Source organism: Alnus glutinosa, chromosome 1 (assembly GCF_958979055.1).
Source record: "Alnus glutinosa chromosome 1, dhAlnGlut1.1, whole genome shotgun sequence".
NCBI lineage: Eukaryota > Viridiplantae > Streptophyta > Magnoliopsida > Fagales > Betulaceae > Alnus > Alnus glutinosa.
In genome coordinates, this window is record NC_084886.1 from 16819511 (window position 1) to 16836487 (window position 16977).

The 16977-nt window shown below is 36.4% G+C and overlaps 2 protein-coding genes across 2 annotated transcripts; both read left to right on the forward strand.

The window, feature by feature from the left end:
* The first annotated feature begins 1438 nt into the window (after nt 1-1438).
* LOC133875077 (perakine reductase-like) lies at nt 1439-7621 on the forward strand. Its single transcript, XM_062313077.1, has 8 exons — nt 1439-1913; nt 2005-2175; nt 2312-2524; nt 5239-5411; nt 5508-5604; nt 5744-5900; nt 7078-7250; nt 7355-7621. Exons 1-8 carry the CDS (start codon nt 1854-1856, stop codon nt 7358-7360), a joined length of 1050 nt encoding a protein of 349 aa, XP_062169061.1. The 5' UTR covers nt 1439-1853; the 3' UTR covers nt 7361-7621.
* Nucleotides 7622-13464: 5843 nt separating this feature from the next.
* On the forward strand, nt 13465-16893 carry LOC133875084 (perakine reductase-like). Its single transcript, XM_062313086.1, has 7 exons — nt 13465-13621; nt 14473-14643; nt 15080-15283; nt 15400-15572; nt 15749-15845; nt 16002-16155; nt 16431-16893. Exons 1-7 carry the CDS (start codon nt 13565-13567, stop codon nt 16604-16606), a joined length of 1032 nt encoding a protein of 343 aa, XP_062169070.1. The 5' UTR covers nt 13465-13564; the 3' UTR covers nt 16607-16893.
* The last annotated feature ends 84 nt before the right edge of the window (nt 16894-16977 follow it).

The following is a 16977-nucleotide window of genomic DNA, read 5'->3' on the forward strand; positions in this document are numbered from 1 at the left end:
AAGAAGGAAGAGATAAATAAAATAATAAAAATCTGTTTGTACTGTGAATAGTGAATAGGCAAAATAGTCTATTTATTATTTACACTAGAAGGAAAAAAATTATTTTACCTATTCTGTTGGAGACACATAATGGTTCATAATGGTCAAATTTGAATATTTTGAAACATTTGATTAGCATGCTAGAGATGCTCTCAACAACAAGGTTTACTCGACATGAATTAGGTGTTGATGAAACCTTTCACAGGAATTATTTCACAAAATTATCAACTAATTAGAATGGTTCGTTATTAGACCATGATATTTGATTCGCTAAATACACAATTATTGTGTACTCTTTCTTATGTATGGCGCAACCCAATCCTTGGTTTTTCAAGTTTCTAAACTTTTTTATTTTTATTTTTATTAATTTAATCGGAATATCTAAATAATAAGAAATTCACTCTTGACTGTGATATATGTTGTAAATCGTAGATGTGAAAATATGCAGAGTTCGTCCATGAAAAGCATAAAGGCTGTAGGTATAATAAAAAATGAATCGTAAATAGAGTTCCGGTTTGAATTTTGTTGGTACAGTTTTCAGTATGGTGACACGTCAGCTCTTAGTTGGACCTCTTGTGGTTAGAAGCAACGAGCCACTCTCGATTGGTCCACAAAACCGGGACTTACAAAACAGTAAAGGCATGCCGAGAGTTGGCCGGTGAGGTCTCCTCCGATGCCCAAGTCAATTGGAGAATTGAAGAGAGTGAGTAAATGCTATTCTTGTTAGGTGTACATATCTTTATTCTTATTTATAGTTATACCATTCTTTACTCGTGTGTGAAGCTGATACGCTAAAATCACTGCATTAATGACCATTCGACATAGCTAATGATGCATATAGTAATCTGATATGATACAAAGATACCTGGGATGACGTCCTAAGTCAGTTGAGCCACTTGGCCTTGTCGGCGTGTCAGACATTTAATCCGATTTGATGTTCTGAGTATACGATTTCATTAAATGCTGAAGATACCAATAAATGCTGGATACTTCAATAAATGCGGGAAGTCCTTTGCTTTGGGCTCCTCGCTCTTATCGGAGGTAAGTGCACTTTACCTCATTTCTGTACTGAGATGTCCCCGGCATAGTCTCATCAATTCTGAGAGTTAAAATCAAATTCAATTGCTTGGACGCATCCTTTCCTTGGGAGAATCGTTCCGCCAGCCGAACGCAGTTGAGCCTCTTGGATAACATTCAGCCGGATGGCCCGCATTATGAGCTGGGCCTGGTAAGGCCCAACTCTCCTCTTGGACCCACTTGGGCATTGGGGAATGATTATTCCCCCCAATCATTCCCCCCAACAAATTCAATAGATAATATGGATGGTATTTGTCTATAATAATAGTCAAACGAAAGACTTTCTCAAGACTTTTGTTCATCCGTGATTTTGAAAATGGGTTGGTTGATCGAACTTGAAATTCACTCATTGAAATTGAATTGGATTCGATTGGACGGTACCAAGGAAATATAGCGCAGTGCTAAACCCCATTTCATTTCTTATTGAATTAACCGAGGCCGACAGAATGTGCTTGGTTCTTGCGTCATTGCGTGTGTCAACGTTGGGCGGCTTCTCTCAGATTTTGTGTCCAATGAAAGGCCGAACAATATGGTTTTTAAAGATGAAATGCCAGTCAAATTTGGCTAGCCAGCCACATGATTGACTCGGTAAAAATCAAGTAGTCAGCCCCCACAACAATTTGGTTTGGACTCTACTTCCCGAGTGTAAAAAGTATTTGGAGGGGAACCCATTTCAGTGTTCTAAGGATCCTGGCACGAGCATCTTGAACGGGCTTGGCAGGGGTTTGTTGAGAATAATGGAGGAGAAGAAGCAGAACCAAATCCCAAGAGTGAAACTGGGCAGTCAGGGATTGGAGGTGAGCTTTTGTTTTTGATCAATCACTTCCTTCAATTCTTTCCTACCATTTAGATACCATCATTTTTACTAGACGGGCTTCTGCTGAGCAGGTTTCTAAATTGGGATTTGGATGCGCGGGACTATCCGGAGCATACAACGCTCCTCTTTCTCATGAAGCTGGATGTTCAGTTATTAAGGAAGCATTCGACAGGGGCGTTACTTTCTTTGATACTTCAGATTTCTATGGGCATAATCATGATAATGAAATCATGGTTGGCAAGGTAATCTTTTTATATTTACTTTGAAGTTTGAACGTGAGTCATGATGCAAACGACCATTTTGCATTAATTAGTGTGGGATCAAACAAAGACCAAATGCATGTGTTGTTGTTTGATTATTGGTATTTCGTATTCTCAGGCTTTGAAACAGCTTCCTCGAGAAAAAATTCAACTGGCTACAAAATTTGGCGTCTTCAGGTTACAAGGGGATCAACATGGTCAATTTGTCGTAAGGGGAACCCCTGAATATGTACGGGAATGCTGTGAAGCCAGTCTTAAGCGGCTTGATGTCGACTGCATTGATCTTTACTATTCACATCGCATTGACGTTAATGTGCCAATTGAGGATACTGTAAGCATCAAAATACTTTTTCCTATTGGGCTCTTCTTCTATGGTTTTTACAGAAGAAAATGTTGCTAGGCTTAAGCAACTAATTTCTCCTATTGTTTCACATGAAAGTGGTGTGATGTTGGCTAAGGATGTTTCGGCTGAGGAAATAAGAAGTACTATTTTCAGTATGAAGTCAAATAAGGCCCCTGGACTTGATGGCTTTACTGTTGAGTTTTTCAAGTCTTCTTGGTCTGTAGTTGGGAATGATGTTGTCACTGCAATTAAGGATTTTTTTAATACTGGTCTGTTGCTCAAGGAGATTAATGCCACCAGTTTATCCTTAGTTCCTAAAAAGCCTAACGCCTCTGTCATGGGGGACTTTAGACCAATTGCTTGTTGCAATGTTATATACAAGTGCATCACCAAAATTCTCTCCAATAGAATGCTTCTGGTTCTTGATTCTCTGATTAGCCGAAATCAGTCAGCCTTTATCCCTGGCCGAAATATTTTAGAGAATGTTCTTTTGGCTCAAGAAATTGTTAGAGACTATCATAAGAAGGGCGGTAAACCTAGATGCACAATGAAAATAGACTTGATGAAAGCCTATGATTCAGTGAATTGGGATTTCATAATCCATTGCCTTGCATGTTTTGGATTTCCAGAGAGATTTATTAACTGGATCAAAGTTTGTATTTCTTCTCCCAGATTTTCAGTTTCTCTTAATGGTTCTCTTACTGGCTATTTTAAGGGTGCTAAAGGTTTGAGACAAGGGAATCCTATTTCCCCTTATTTGTTTGTCATTGCCATGGAGGTGTTTACTAGGATTTTGGGTGAATACACTAAAGAAGGGACTGCGTTTAAGTATCATTTTCGTTGTTCAAAGCTGAAACTTACCCACCTTTGCTTTGCCGATGATCTTCTTATTTTTTCTGATGCAAATTTGCCTTCTATCTCTATCATTCAAGAAGCTCTTGTGGAGTTTGAGAAGTTGTCTGGGCTTAGAGCCAACCCGTCTAAAAGTTCTTTTTTTTGTTCGGGTTTATCCTCTAGAATGAAAATCTCGTTGCTGGATAGATTACAGATGCAAGAAGGGCATTTGCCTGTCAGATATTTAGGGGTCCCTTTGATTTCTACTAAGCTTTCTGCTGCAGATTGTAAGCTGTTGATAGATAAAATTACTAATCGCATAGGTTCTTGGACTTCAAAGAACCTTTCATTTGCAGGAAGGTTGCAATTGTTATCTTCTATTCTGTACAGTATTCAAGTCTTTTGGACTGGGATTTTCATTCTCCCAAAGCAAGTAATCAAGGAAATAAACCAGAAATTTAATAGATTTCTGTGGAATGGAAAGGATAGTACTTCTGCAAAGGCCAAAGTTGCATGGAGTGAGGTTTGTTATCCGAAGAAAGAGGGTGGGTTAGGTCTGAAGAATTTGGAAGTTTGGAACATATCCTCCATGTTGAGACATGTCTGGACGTTATTTGCTTGTGCAGGATCTATTTGGGTTGCTTGGATTCAAGCTTATATGCTGAAAGGGAGGAGTTTTTGGAGTGTGAGCATTCCCCAAAGTTGCTCTTGGTGTTGGAGAAAGATTCTTAAACTTAGGGGTATTGCTAAGAATTTTATTAAATTTGAAGTAGGTAATGGAAAGATGATTCATCTTTGGCAGGACAACTAGCATCCTCTTGGAGTGTTGTATGAGAGGTTTGGTTCCCGTGTTATCTATGATGCTCATAGTCGGTTGGATTCTAGACTTGATTCTGTTTTAAGTAATGGCATTTGGTGTTGGAAGCCTGTTCGGTCAGAGGAGCTTGTTGATATACAGAGTCGTCTTCCTGAAGTTCAATTTGGTTCTGTTGATAAACCGATATGGACGATTGCTCGTAAGGGTTCCTATGTAAGTGCTGACACTTGGGATTTTTTGAGGGATAAGAAATATGAGGTTGATTGGTGGCATGTTGTTTGGTTCCCTTTTGCAATTCCAAAACATGCTTTTATCATGTGGCTGGCTGTACAGAATAGATTAAGTACGGGTGATCGGCTGTTGGCTTGGGGTTTTCAAGGTGATGCACAATGTGTGTTCTGCAGGAATGGTGTTGAGACCCGAGATCATATTTTTTTCATGTGTAGCTTCAGTGCTCGTATATGGGAAAATTGTATGCAAAGGTGTAATGATTTGGCTCCTTCTCTTGATTGGCAGAGGGTGTTGAATGACGGTTGTAGAACTTGGAAGAAGAAGACGATGGCAGGAGTTCTTTGTCGTTTGGTATTGAGCTCTGTTGTCTATAATATCTGGAAAGCCAGGAATGCTATTAAGTATCAAAATGCTCCTAAATCTGAAGAGCAGATACTCAAGCAGATTTTTTGGGAAGTTAGATCAAGAATTTCTGGAAGAGAAAAGTTTAAGAAAAATAGAGAGAATGTTAAATTTTGTCATCTCTGGAATGTAGATGTCTCTATTCTTGTATAATCCTAGTTGTAAGACTTTTGGTTGTTTTGGTTCTGCAGTAGTTTTCTGCTGTGTTTGTTGTTCTGTTTGTTTCTTGTTGGTTTGTTGTTTGTAACTCTGGTTCTTAGTTGTTAATAATATTGATTACTTATTCATAAAAAAAAAAAAAAAACTTTTTCCTCCTTTTACCTATTGTATATGCCACTTCCAATCCATTAATTTCATGTACAGACAACGTACATTCAATCCTGATGCCTATTTTGTCTGGATATATTCTGTAAGGAAGATGGGGGAGCTTAAGAAGCTGGTTGATGAAGGAAAGATAAAATATGTTGGGTTATCAGAAGCTAGCGTGGACACAATAAGGAGAGCCCATGTGGTTCATCCCATCACTGCCATACAAATGGAGTATTCCCTTTGGAGCCGTGATATCGAAGATGAGATTATTCCACTTTGCCGGTTAGTAAATATAATTAGCTAGATCCATGCAGTGTTTACATTTTTAAACCAAATTTGAAAGTACGTTTATATTAGAAAATTACTGTTTACTTGCAGGGAGCTTGGTATTGGAATAGTTGCTTACAGCCCTCTTGGTCGTGGGTTCTTTGGTGGGAAGGCTGTTCTTGAGAGCTTGCCCACTGAGAGTATTTTGGTATGTAATCTTTAATTTCTGTTCTTATGGAATCCGTTTGTCGTGTACACACAGATATATACACTAATCATTATGGTATATATGATCATATTTTGATATTGGGGGAGTTTACTCATATTCATGCATGTTCTTGTCACAGCCTACGTTTCCGAGGTTCAATGAGAAGAATTTAGACAAGAACAAAAGTCTATATAACAAGCTTGCCAACCTGGCTGATCAAAAGCATGCCTGCACTACTCCTCAACTAGCTTTGGCATGGCTTCTCCATCAGGGTGACAATATTGTCCCCATCCCTGGTATAATTGACTCTCTCTTTAATCATTTCCATCTTTGGGTTATTGAGTTTCTGTTCTTAATATATTTATGCCAGAGAAACTACAAGTCTACAATTTTTTTTTTTTTTTTTGTCAACCTATGCCGATATCGGAGTCCGGCGGAACTACATGGACAGTTGGGAGATCCTTGACAACCTCAAAATTTTGTTTAGTCCATGTAAAACCACAACTTTCTATACGTAAAAATATCAAAAATAATATTGGACCAACGCAGTTTGATTATAATTTACTCTTATTTTAGACTAGAAATACAAAATAGGAAACACTTGATCATCAAGACAGGATATTATTTTATTTTATTTTTCTTATTTACAGTTAAGACTTTATTTTCTTTCCTTATTATTACTAGTAGTGAAAGTAAATCTAATCAAGTTTTTTCCTTACTAGGATTAGATTTACTTTCGCTACTAGTAATAAGTTTACTTTCTGTGCAAGTATTTTCTTTCTTTACTAGGATTATGTTTACTTTTACTATTAGGAATAATTTACTTTCTTTACTAGTATTTCTCTACTATTTATAGGTGAGTTAATTTGCAATGTAATAAAAAAAACAACTAAATTATTATCAAATCATAGAGTTTTCTCAAAAACAATATGCGGAGTTTTATTGCCCTTAAGCCAGTGGGCTTGTTTTATCTTTTGATTAGAAGACGTATAGGTTTCTAATTGTTGTTACAAAGTCTTCTGTTACGTCAAATTATTCCAATTACTTAAAAATAAAAATAAAAAATCCTATGCATTTGAGTTTATTTTTCTATATACGCCTTTTGGAATTTTTTTTTCTTAAAAAAAATACAACAAAAAAGATGTAGTACTATAGTCACCGAATTGTGAGTCTATTACTACGTTATGAAGCCGTTTTTAAATATCTATCTATCTATATATATATATATATATATATTATTTTTTTAAAGTAATATTGTCTTAAATTTAGTATGGCTTAATATGAATTTAATCTTAAGACTTCTCTACTTTTATTTTATATATACGCACACACTCCAAATGACTATATATATATATATATATATGAGCCTATTTGTTGTATTATCTTGATTGATAAACATGGCTTTTAAGCAGGCTGTGAGATTTGTTTATCACATGGATGGTCGTTCTTATTTTGCTTGTTGATATCATACAGGTACAACTAAAGTTAGGAACCTTGATAACAACATTGGTTCCTTGGCTGTAAAGCTCTGTGAAGATGATCTTAAAGAAATTTGTGATGCCGTGAACATTGATGAAGTTGTTGGCGAACGAGAAAATGCCACTCGTTCTCAGCTTACTTGGAAGTTTGCAAATACCCCCATCAAGGTAATCACAAATTACTATAGAAGCAGACCAATTCTGATTCTTCTAAAATAAAATATGTCCGTTTCTAATTTTTTTTGCTTTCTCTATTTATTTTGCTTATGCAGGAATAATGCAGAAATAGATACATAAAGCCTATCTTGATGAGTGAAAAGGAACCATATATGGATGGAGCCAACTGTAATTCACTTAAGATTTATTGTTAGTTTAATTAGTTGATCAGTTGTTTGTTCATGAATAATGCCACCATGATAGATATGGCAAAGGTAATAAGTTCCGAATTTCTGATTAATCAGTTTTATCCTCATATTACAGGCATCTTGTTGGGAACAATATCTTTTCTGTTACAGAATAAAATTTGGTGTATTGATTCAGTTGCCATTTTGAAATGCATATTGTTAGCCATTTTAAGTATACAAGTTTAACTTTAACTGTACTTTAGGAATTGATAGAAATTCTGAAAAGGTTAGAGCTTTATGAATGACTAGTTTTACTTCCAACCAATGTCAAAGGAAGCAATTGAAGATGGTCCGATCGATCTATGGACGGAACCAGAAATTTTAATTAGAGGGGCGAAGTCCAATTGTTAAGTCTATATATAACTAGGTGAAAGGGAGCATTCTTTAGAGCATGCTTTGGAGAATGGTATGGCCTCTAATTTTCCATGGCCCTGTATTCAGGACCCTAGCTCGGTCACTTGTCCTTGTAGAATTGAACAAGAAAGTATTATCTTCCACCTCTTCAACGGCCAAGTTGTTTGCAAAGCTCCAGAGGTGTGTAAAGTCGAGCGTGCTGCCTGTTGTTGATGGGTTTAAGAGAAATTATTCTTCCCACCAGGGACATGTTAGAAGCTACACTAGCCCCCTTTGTTTCTTGGACTAGTTGTCCTTGAATTTCCTCCCAGTCAAGTGCCTTTGTTTGGGCTATAAAAGTGTCGATCTCGTTGTCGAGGTTCTCCATCAACCAGAGAAGGGAGAGAAGGCAGACAGACAAGAAGGTGAACAGGAGGGAAAGGGATAAGAGCAAAAGAAAGGACTAGAAAACACCTTCTAGAAAGGGACTAGAGAGAGAGAGGAGGGGGAAGGTGTTAAAGGGAGACTTGGGAAAGGTTCAAGAAGGGCATCTGGTCTCATTTCCGACTTTATCAGCTCCTTCCCAATTATCTTTCATTGGGAAGTCAGAAAAGTCAATAGAAATGCAGACTTTTGACTGCATTTCCATTGCTCCCCTGCTCCTATTATTAATGAAAAAGATCCCCCTCCCCTTTCTGTTCCTGTTTGTGTTTAGTGATTTTCTTTTGGTTGTTTTGTTCTTAATTGTTTAATGTACTTATATATAAAAAAGCGAATCAGGGAAGGGATCACTAGGGATCAACAAATGAGGGAAGGCTCACAGAGAGCGCTATAGTCTACACTATGGGAGAGCGCAATTCTCCTTTATTAAAATGCTCCCTGTATTTTTAAAAGTGACAAATAATTTTATGTTTTCTTCGTTTATTGTTTTACTTCTATTGTTTATATTAGGGATAATTGTACCACTGATTTTTGGAGTTGACCTAAATTACAAATCACTCTCTATGGTACAAAAAGTTCATGGAGAGTCATTGTGGTAAACTATAATAACGAATCACTCCTTGAACACGTTTTCCGTCCACAAAGTTAACAGATTTCATTAGTTTGTCATTTCATACACAATAATAAATCTACATGTGTCAATTATAATAAAAAATATATAAATATAAATAAATAAAACATAAAAATTATTATTATTATTATTATTTTTTAAATAGAAAATAGTGAAGGGGTGGCTCCAGTGGCCGGGGGTGGCAGCGCGCCACCTCAGGGCCTGGACAACTAGCCGGAAATCGGCGGTGCGGTCTGAGAAACTGGACTAGAGAAAGCGGTTCATTGCGAGCCAGTCGGAGCAGTCGGTCTCGAAGAGATTGGGGTCCATTGACGTCTCGAAGACGAAGAGGAGGAGCCTCTCGATAGAGAAAGTGACGATTTTGAGGAGAGGCGAGTCACTGGACTCGAAGATCAAGAGCAAGGAGCTGAGAAAGGAAGGCGATGGTCTGGTGGTGCTCCGGACCGAGAGGCTCGGCTCGGACCACCCGAAAATGGTGCCAAAGCAGATCCGAGTCGCGGATTTGAGGTTGTCGCCTCTGGTGACCGGGAAGTGAGACATGGACGTCAGATCGGCGTTCGCGATGTTACCAGAGCCCAGCTCTCTTCCATTGCTGTCGTTCTCGAAGAAGAAGCAGATCTCAGCAGTCATTGACGACTCCACCACCAGAGATCTGAGGCGGTTGCTTCGGCTCGATTTGTGATGTTCATTGGCTAACCAGTAGCCACCCCTTCATTATTTTATATTATTATTTTTTTTAAAAAAAATAATTTTTAAGTTTTATTTATTTATATTTTTAATATATTTATATATATATTTTTGTAATGAACACGTGTCGATTTCCTATTAGTATGATGTGGCAAACTAATCAGTGGCGGAGCCAGAAATCGATATTTGTAGGGGCCATTTTTTTTCCCTCTTTATATATTATGTTTCAAAAATATGATAAATACAATTTGAAATAAAAATGAACTTTTTTATAAAACGTGCGTAACAAAAAGTATATTCGTCAAACTTCATAAATATTTACTAAGATTGATATATTAATAATATAACATGTCGGTACTAATAAAAAAGAAACAAAAATGCAAAAACAAAGTTTCTACAAAAATGCAAAAACAAAGTTTCTAAAATTGTAGCTTACGCTCTTTTAGAGAAATAAAATTATTAAGTAACAAATTTGAATTGACTTTCTCAATAATTTTTCTTTCTATATAGATAACTAACTTGTTGCGAAAACGGAAATAAGCACAGTGTTCACATTATGACAGAAACAACTAACAAGCTACAAGTTGAGCAACACAACATAAGAGATTTCTAAAACTAATTGAGAAATAAAAACCGGTAATGTTATGCCTTCTTAAATTCGAAGAGAAAAGTCATTTGTTTTACACCATCATTTTATTGGAAGAAAAAAGATAGTCTCTGTTTTTTAACTCAAATCAAACTCGAAGTGTATGCATGGTAAAGAGTTTTCCGAGAAGAAAGGGGGAAGAAATTGATTGAAGTTATATAAATGTGAAATGAGTTTAAATTTTTTGTGAAAGAAAAGTGAAGAAAATTGTTTGAAAATGTGAAGAAAGGAGTTTAACTTTTTTCAAAGAAAGCAGGAGCAATAGTTGCCAAACTTAGCCCAATTCACTATTTGTTTGCACAATTCAGTTTTTTTTTTTTTTCTTATTTTTTCAAAAAAGAATAAAAGAAGTGGGCATGAGATAAAAAGATGCTTTTATCATAATTTTTTTCCTTTGAATTTTTGCTGGGGCCATGGCCCCTTCTCGCCATTGAGTGGATCCGCCAATAAAAGTAATAGAATCTGTTAACTTGGTAGACGAAAAACGAGTTCAGAGAGTGATTCGTAATTATAGTTTACTACAAAGCCCCTCCATAAACTTTTTATACTACAGGGAGTGATTTGTAATTTAGGCCAACTCCAGGAACCGATAGTGCAATTATCCCTTTATATTATGTTAGAAAAAGTGAACGAAAAAGTAGCCACGTCCAAGCCGCCACGCATGAGCCATTTCATGTTTGCCACTTCAGTATATCAATTAAACAAAAAAGAAAAAAAAAAGGTATGGTAGTTGAGAGAAAAAAATACATATATGGGCGGTGGTGAGTTTCCTAAAACTCAGCCCCACCCTTATAAAAGTCGTTCCACCTTTGATGGAGAAGGTTCTTTCTTAATTTTAGGGAACAATTTTATATATATATATATATATTCAAATACATTCCACAATAGTTTCTTTTATTTTTCCTTATATCAAATAAATATTATTTCTTTACAAATATAAGTTTGTACAGAGTCTCACATTTTTCACAAAATTTCAATACAATCCTCAATAAAATGCAAAAAGATGAGAGATCAAAGATGAAAGAAAAATATTTTGTATTAAAATAATGAATAAAAAAGTTCTTTTGGTTCTTTATACATTGTATAGATATGAAGAACACCTGTAAGAAAACTGTTAGGAATGCTCTTATAGAGGGTGAAAGAGAAGAGTAATGTTTCTTGCACAACTCTTACACAACTTTTGCACAATTCTAACTACTTTTTTTTTTTTTTTAAATTTATTTTTTTTATGATCAAATATTGGATTTGTTTTCCTATATGTGGGTTATAAATATTCAATAATTGATCTTAAAAAAAAAATTGTTAAAATTGTGAAAAAATTATACAACAAACATTACTCAAAGAGAATAGGCCGTGGAGGTGGAAAAGTCCAATCCCGCAGAGTTAGAACACTAGCAGCAATCTTCCAACCATTTTTCCTATATTTAGGGCACAAAACTATATTTTGCTTCCATATAAAAAAAAACGCCTCATAATAGATTCCCTTAATTTTTCCTATATCAATTAAATATTATTTTTTACTCTTTTTTTATTATTTTTTCTCTTTCCTATTTTTATTTTTTTATTCATTTTTATTTTTGTTTTGTTTTTATCTTGATTCCAGAAGCATCATCGCCCTGGGTCTTCACCTCAGCCTAATCCTCACCTCATCACATCTCCATCTTCGACGGCGACCTCACCGCCAAGCTCGTCCCCAAGGCTCCACAATGAGCAAGACCCTGACCAAAATCGCCTTCCATACGGCAAATGATGATTTGCCTGAACGGCTTGCGGAGGCGATGATTTGCTAAATTACCGTAATAGCCTTCCATACGACAAAGGATCCTATCTATTTCTCTCTCTCTCTGACACACACATTCACACTCTCTATCTCTGTTTGGTTCTGTAAAATCAAATGGCTATGAGGCAGTGATGATAATTTCAGCATGTAAAATCAGGCATTGGGAAACAACACCGTTTCTTGGCGGGGTGACTCCGAGCATCCTATATGAAAAATGATTGTTGTTGGGAGGTGGGTATGGGCCAACAATGGGAGATCTGGTGGGCGAGGAGGTGGTGAGGGTGGATATGGTGGCGGTGGTGGGTATGGAGGAGGTGGGTATGGGCCGGCGGGAGGAGTCGTATGAGTATCGGGAGGAGAGAGAATTGAGAGAGAAAACCGTGAATGAGGAGCGAGGACGTCTGTTGCAGTGATTATGTGAATAAAATATTCGATTGGGTAGCACTGTAGCTATCCAACCAAATTATCTAAATATAGGGTGATTATTATGGAACGTTTTTTGAGACTTTTTGTGAAATTTTCCCTATATTTAGGGAAGGAAATCGATATAGGGAGACTGCTACTAGTGCTCTTAGTCACAAAGGTGGAAAAGTCCCTTGCGACCCAATTTATATGGGGCGAAAGAGAATGGGTCGTGAGGACCCCACTCACTGGTAGTAAACTTCATATCCAATTTCCGCCTAATGTCCCTACCAAAGACTATTCATATTCTTTCTTTCAACCAAGACACTATAGGCATCGTTTGGTTTGCGGAATGGATATTCCATTAGGAAAAGGAATAGCTATTTCTGGGAATAGAAGGTGGTGAAATGGAATGATTATTTTTAATCTTTAGTTTGGTAACAATTCGTATACTTTAATTGGAATCAAATCAAAATTACTAAAAAAATCCTGCATTATATTTACATATATTTTTAAAAAAATAATTTTAAGTCATAAAAAAAAAATTATTTTTTTGAAAACTAGTAGGTGGCCGACCACCCAACTGACCACCCTAATGGGTGGTCGGCCACCCTCGAAACCCATAGGGGGCGGCCGGTCACTCCTGATGAGAATTGGGGGTCGCCACGGCCACCCCCGGAACACCTCGAGGGTCTACCATGAGGCGTTCCAGGGGCGGTGCGACCACTCTCGGCGCCATATGTGGCTGGCCGGTGGTCGGCCAGCCATCGTTAAGGGGGGTTTGGGGTTTCGCTATTTCTTCTTCTTCTTTTTTTTGAAAAGAAAAAATTAAAAGAAAATAAAAAATAAAAAAGAATGTTTTTTTTTTTTTTTTTTAAATTGAGTATATTCTCATTGGAATAGCTATTTCTCTTCGTAAGAGAATAGTTGGAATAACTATTCTGAAAAATGGACCTAACCAAATATAGAAATGACTATTCTCCAAACATAAAAATGACAAAGAATAATCTTTCTATTTCAATAGTCTATTCTGCAAATCAAATAAGACCTATATCTGATGAAAGTGGGTGGGGGCATAAAAGGGCGCATGTATCTTGCGGACTAGGCGTGCATGACATAAAATTTTCATTTCCACAGTAGAACCCTTGAAAGTTGAGAATGGAGAAGCCCCATATCCAAATTCCAAGAGTGAGACTCGGCAGCGAGGGACTGGAGGTAAGCTTCGTCTTCTCTTCCACCCACTTGGAATTATCAATTGTAGATGGGTCTGTACTCAATTTTGCTTTAACTAGTATTAAAAATTGGACTCCCTGCAAAAGTAATAGGCACTGTAAAATGATTAATACCCATTTCTTAACAGATCACTCCCTCGATCACATATCCCTGGATAAAGATTTGTAGGTTCGTCCATGACTGTTCATTCATTAATTGGTTTTCCAGAAGCCAGAAGGGACAAGCTTTTATAATTCTTGAATAGACTTTCTAATTTCTACTTCTGGAAATACTAAAAGACTCAAACTTATTCTTTCTTTTTTCTTCTTCAAAAGTTCATGTCCAATTAAGTCTTGAGCATGAACAGTTCAAAATCATTGTTTTGGCATTTGGTGGATAAACAAAATATGAGCTGAATTTCCTTCCAAAGTGAAAGAAAATAATAGCCTTAAAGATGTATGTTGATTACTGTACAGTAAACAAAGAATAGTCTTTGGAAGGCGTTTTGTCCAATTATTCAATGTTAAAGTATTGATTAAATAATTAAATTTACATCTTCCTATCATTTTAAGCTTTTGGGATAAGCGGTGATTTAAGAGCCAATACTCTTGAGTTCGAACCTTGACTTTATCATTTACCTCCCGTTTCAATTAAATATTTAATGTGTTGGGTCTCACCTATTAAAAAGAATTTGAGCCTACACGTGAGTAACACATCGTAATATTTGTTGAATCGAACACACCTTGGGGACTACATGGAAACCCAAATCATTGGATTGCTGACTTGCTTCACTAGTTTTAGTTGCATGAAAACTGCTTCAGTTTTCTTCTAGTGGTATCCTTTTCTGGCTGCAGGTTTCCAGATTGGGCTTTGGATGCGGGGGACTTTCTGGAATGCTTAATGCTCCTTTGTCGCATGAAGCTGGATGCTCTGTTATAAAGGAAGCTTTTTATAGGGGTATAACCTTCTTTGATACGGCAAATGTTTACGGACATAATCATGATAACGAGATCATGATTGGCAAGGTACTGGTACTCTCTAATCCTATTGAAATGTTGATTATATATGTTTGTTTGGTTGAGATTTGCATACAATGGACAAAATAGCCTTAGGAACATCTAAAATTCTGTAAAAACAGAAAATTAAATGCTCCTAAGATGCGTTATTGAAAGAAATTATGTGCTCCTACTAATTCTAATGAATTGGTATGCACTGGTTACAATAAATACTTCTCTAAGATACAATGAAGCCCATGAATCCTATGTAGCTTGGTTGTGTTTTGCACAAAACAAATCCAAATCAGAACACCCTTAAGAGTTTCTATTCTTGCAAGAGCATAAATACAAGTGCATACACCCAATCATTGCTAAACCACAAACAAGATATATACATACTAATTTTGAAAATTGTTTTAACAAATTCTGATATTAGTGGACAAAGTTAATTATCTTGTCCTTTTAGGCCCTGAAGCAGCTTCCTCGAGAAAGAATTCAATTAGCTACAAAATTCGGTATGACCATTTCAGAGGAGGGACAAATGGGCGTCAAGGGTACACCTGAGTATGTACGGCAATGCTGTGAAGCTAGTCTCAAGTGTCTCGATGTGGACTATATCGATCTCTACTATCAGCACCGTGTGGACATTTCAGTGCCAATAGAGGATACTGTGAGTATCATGAGATATTGTCCTTTTAAATTTATACAAACCTTTTATTTTCACATATTTCAATCTACTGCACTGCATAATCTCTGCTTGCTTTATAACCAATTTTGGTTTGGTAGATGGAGGAGCTCAAGAAGCTGGTGGAGGAAGGAAAGATCAAATACATTGGGCTATCAGAAGCTAGTGTAGACACAATAAAAAGAGCTCATGCAGTTCATCCCATCACTGCCTTACAAATGGAGTATTCTCTATGGACCCGTGATATCGAAGACGAGATAATCCCACTTTGCAGGTTTATTTTTTATCTAGCTCTGATGTTTGCATTCCAAAGTCAATCATTGATATATTAATATAGGTGAAACCTTTGTCTTCATGGTCTTTGAATTGGTTATGAATCAGAGATTCTGAGAACAAAAGAACATTACAATATTTTGACAGCATCATTCAATGTTATTGTTAATCTCACAGAGAGCTTGGTATTGGGATAGTGGCATATAGCCCTCTTGGCCATGGCTTCTTTGGTGGGAAAGCAGTCGTGGAGAGCTTGCCTAATGAGAGTTTCATGGTATGCGAGTACGAATAACTATATCTCATGTTTTCTAGACAGAGACACATTAAAATATCAAGTAATTCCCTGTCTTAATAATGTAGAAATGTCATTAAATCAAATATATTTATAACAAGAATTGATAAGTACGCTCATATGATGTTCCTGGCATAGGCTATGCATCCAAGGTTTAATGGGGAGAATTTAGAGAAGAACAAACTTCTATATGCCCGATTTGCCAACCTGGCTTCAAAGCATGCCTGCACTCCTCCTCAGCTAGCTCTGGCTTGGCTTCTCCATCAGGGAGACGATATAATCCCTATCCCTGGTATATTAGACTCTTATCTCTTTTGATATCTTCACATTTACTTGATCAAACTCTTTATGCAGAGCTGCTTGTTCACTTTAATAAATGCTTTTTTTATTTCAATGAAAAACGAAATTCTACTCCTGAATTGTCTGGTTAGACATATTTCAATTCTTACTACATCTACAGCTTGGGAACTTGGACCATTTTCTTGTCACAGTCCTTCACTGACATTCCCTGTTTCATGAACTTGGAGAAGAGCATTATGTGAAAGTTAATGATTGGATGATTTACAGGGACAACTAAGGTTCAGAATCTTGATAACAACATCGGTTCCTTGGCATTGAAGCTTACACAAGAGGATTTGAAAGAAATTTGTGATGCTGTGCCGATCAATGAAGTGGCTGGTGAAAGAGAGATGGCCTTGTTAGCTCAGTATGCTTGGAAGGTTGCAAATACCCCATCAAAGTAATTGCAGAGCATAGACGTGGAAACTAATGGGCAAACCTTTGAAGTTGTTGAGTTGTCCATGTTGTTTGTTGGGGAAAAATAAAGCAATGAATGATATCTTGCTGATATGTGGTGGGAGAAATGTAGTATCGTCACATATATAGAATAAGTGATGAGAGCCGTAGTCGTTGTTTTTTTTTATAAAATTTTAATTTTAAATATATATGTTAAATGTTATGCATACAAATGCTTAGAAAATTACATGGTTTATATAACTTACAAATATACCTATCTACTCTTTAGTTTAAAGTGAAAGAGAAAGTTATTTTTTTTTTTTTTTTTTTTTTTTTTTTTTTTTTTTTTTTGTTTTTTTGGGGGCCTTGTTGTCCAGAT

What these genes read in the sequence shown, in the direction of transcription:
- LOC133875077 (XM_062313077.1), top strand. Translation starts at nt 1,854, where the DNA reads ATGGAGGAGAAGAAGCAGAACCAAATCCCAAGAGTGAAACTGGGCAGT. An exon ending in TGGGCAGTCAGGGATTGGAG is followed by an intron (nt 1,914 to 2,004) that starts GTGAGCTTTTGT and finishes TCTGCTGAGCAG; the next exon opens with GTTTCTAAATTGGGATTTGG. An exon ending in CAATATTGTCCCCATCCCTG is followed by an intron (nt 5,901 to 7,077) that starts GTATAATTGACT and finishes GATATCATACAG; the next exon opens with GTACAACTAAAGTTAGGAAC.
- LOC133875084 (XM_062313086.1), top strand. Translation starts at nt 13,565, where the DNA reads ATGGAGAAGCCCCATATCCAAATTCCAAGAGTGAGACTCGGCAGCGAG. An exon ending in ACGAGATCATGATTGGCAAG is followed by an intron (nt 14,644 to 15,079) that starts GTACTGGTACTC and finishes TTGTCCTTTTAG; the next exon opens with GCCCTGAAGCAGCTTCCTCG. An exon ending in CAGTGCCAATAGAGGATACT is followed by an intron (nt 15,284 to 15,399) that starts GTGAGTATCATG and finishes TTGGTTTGGTAG; the next exon opens with ATGGAGGAGCTCAAGAAGCT.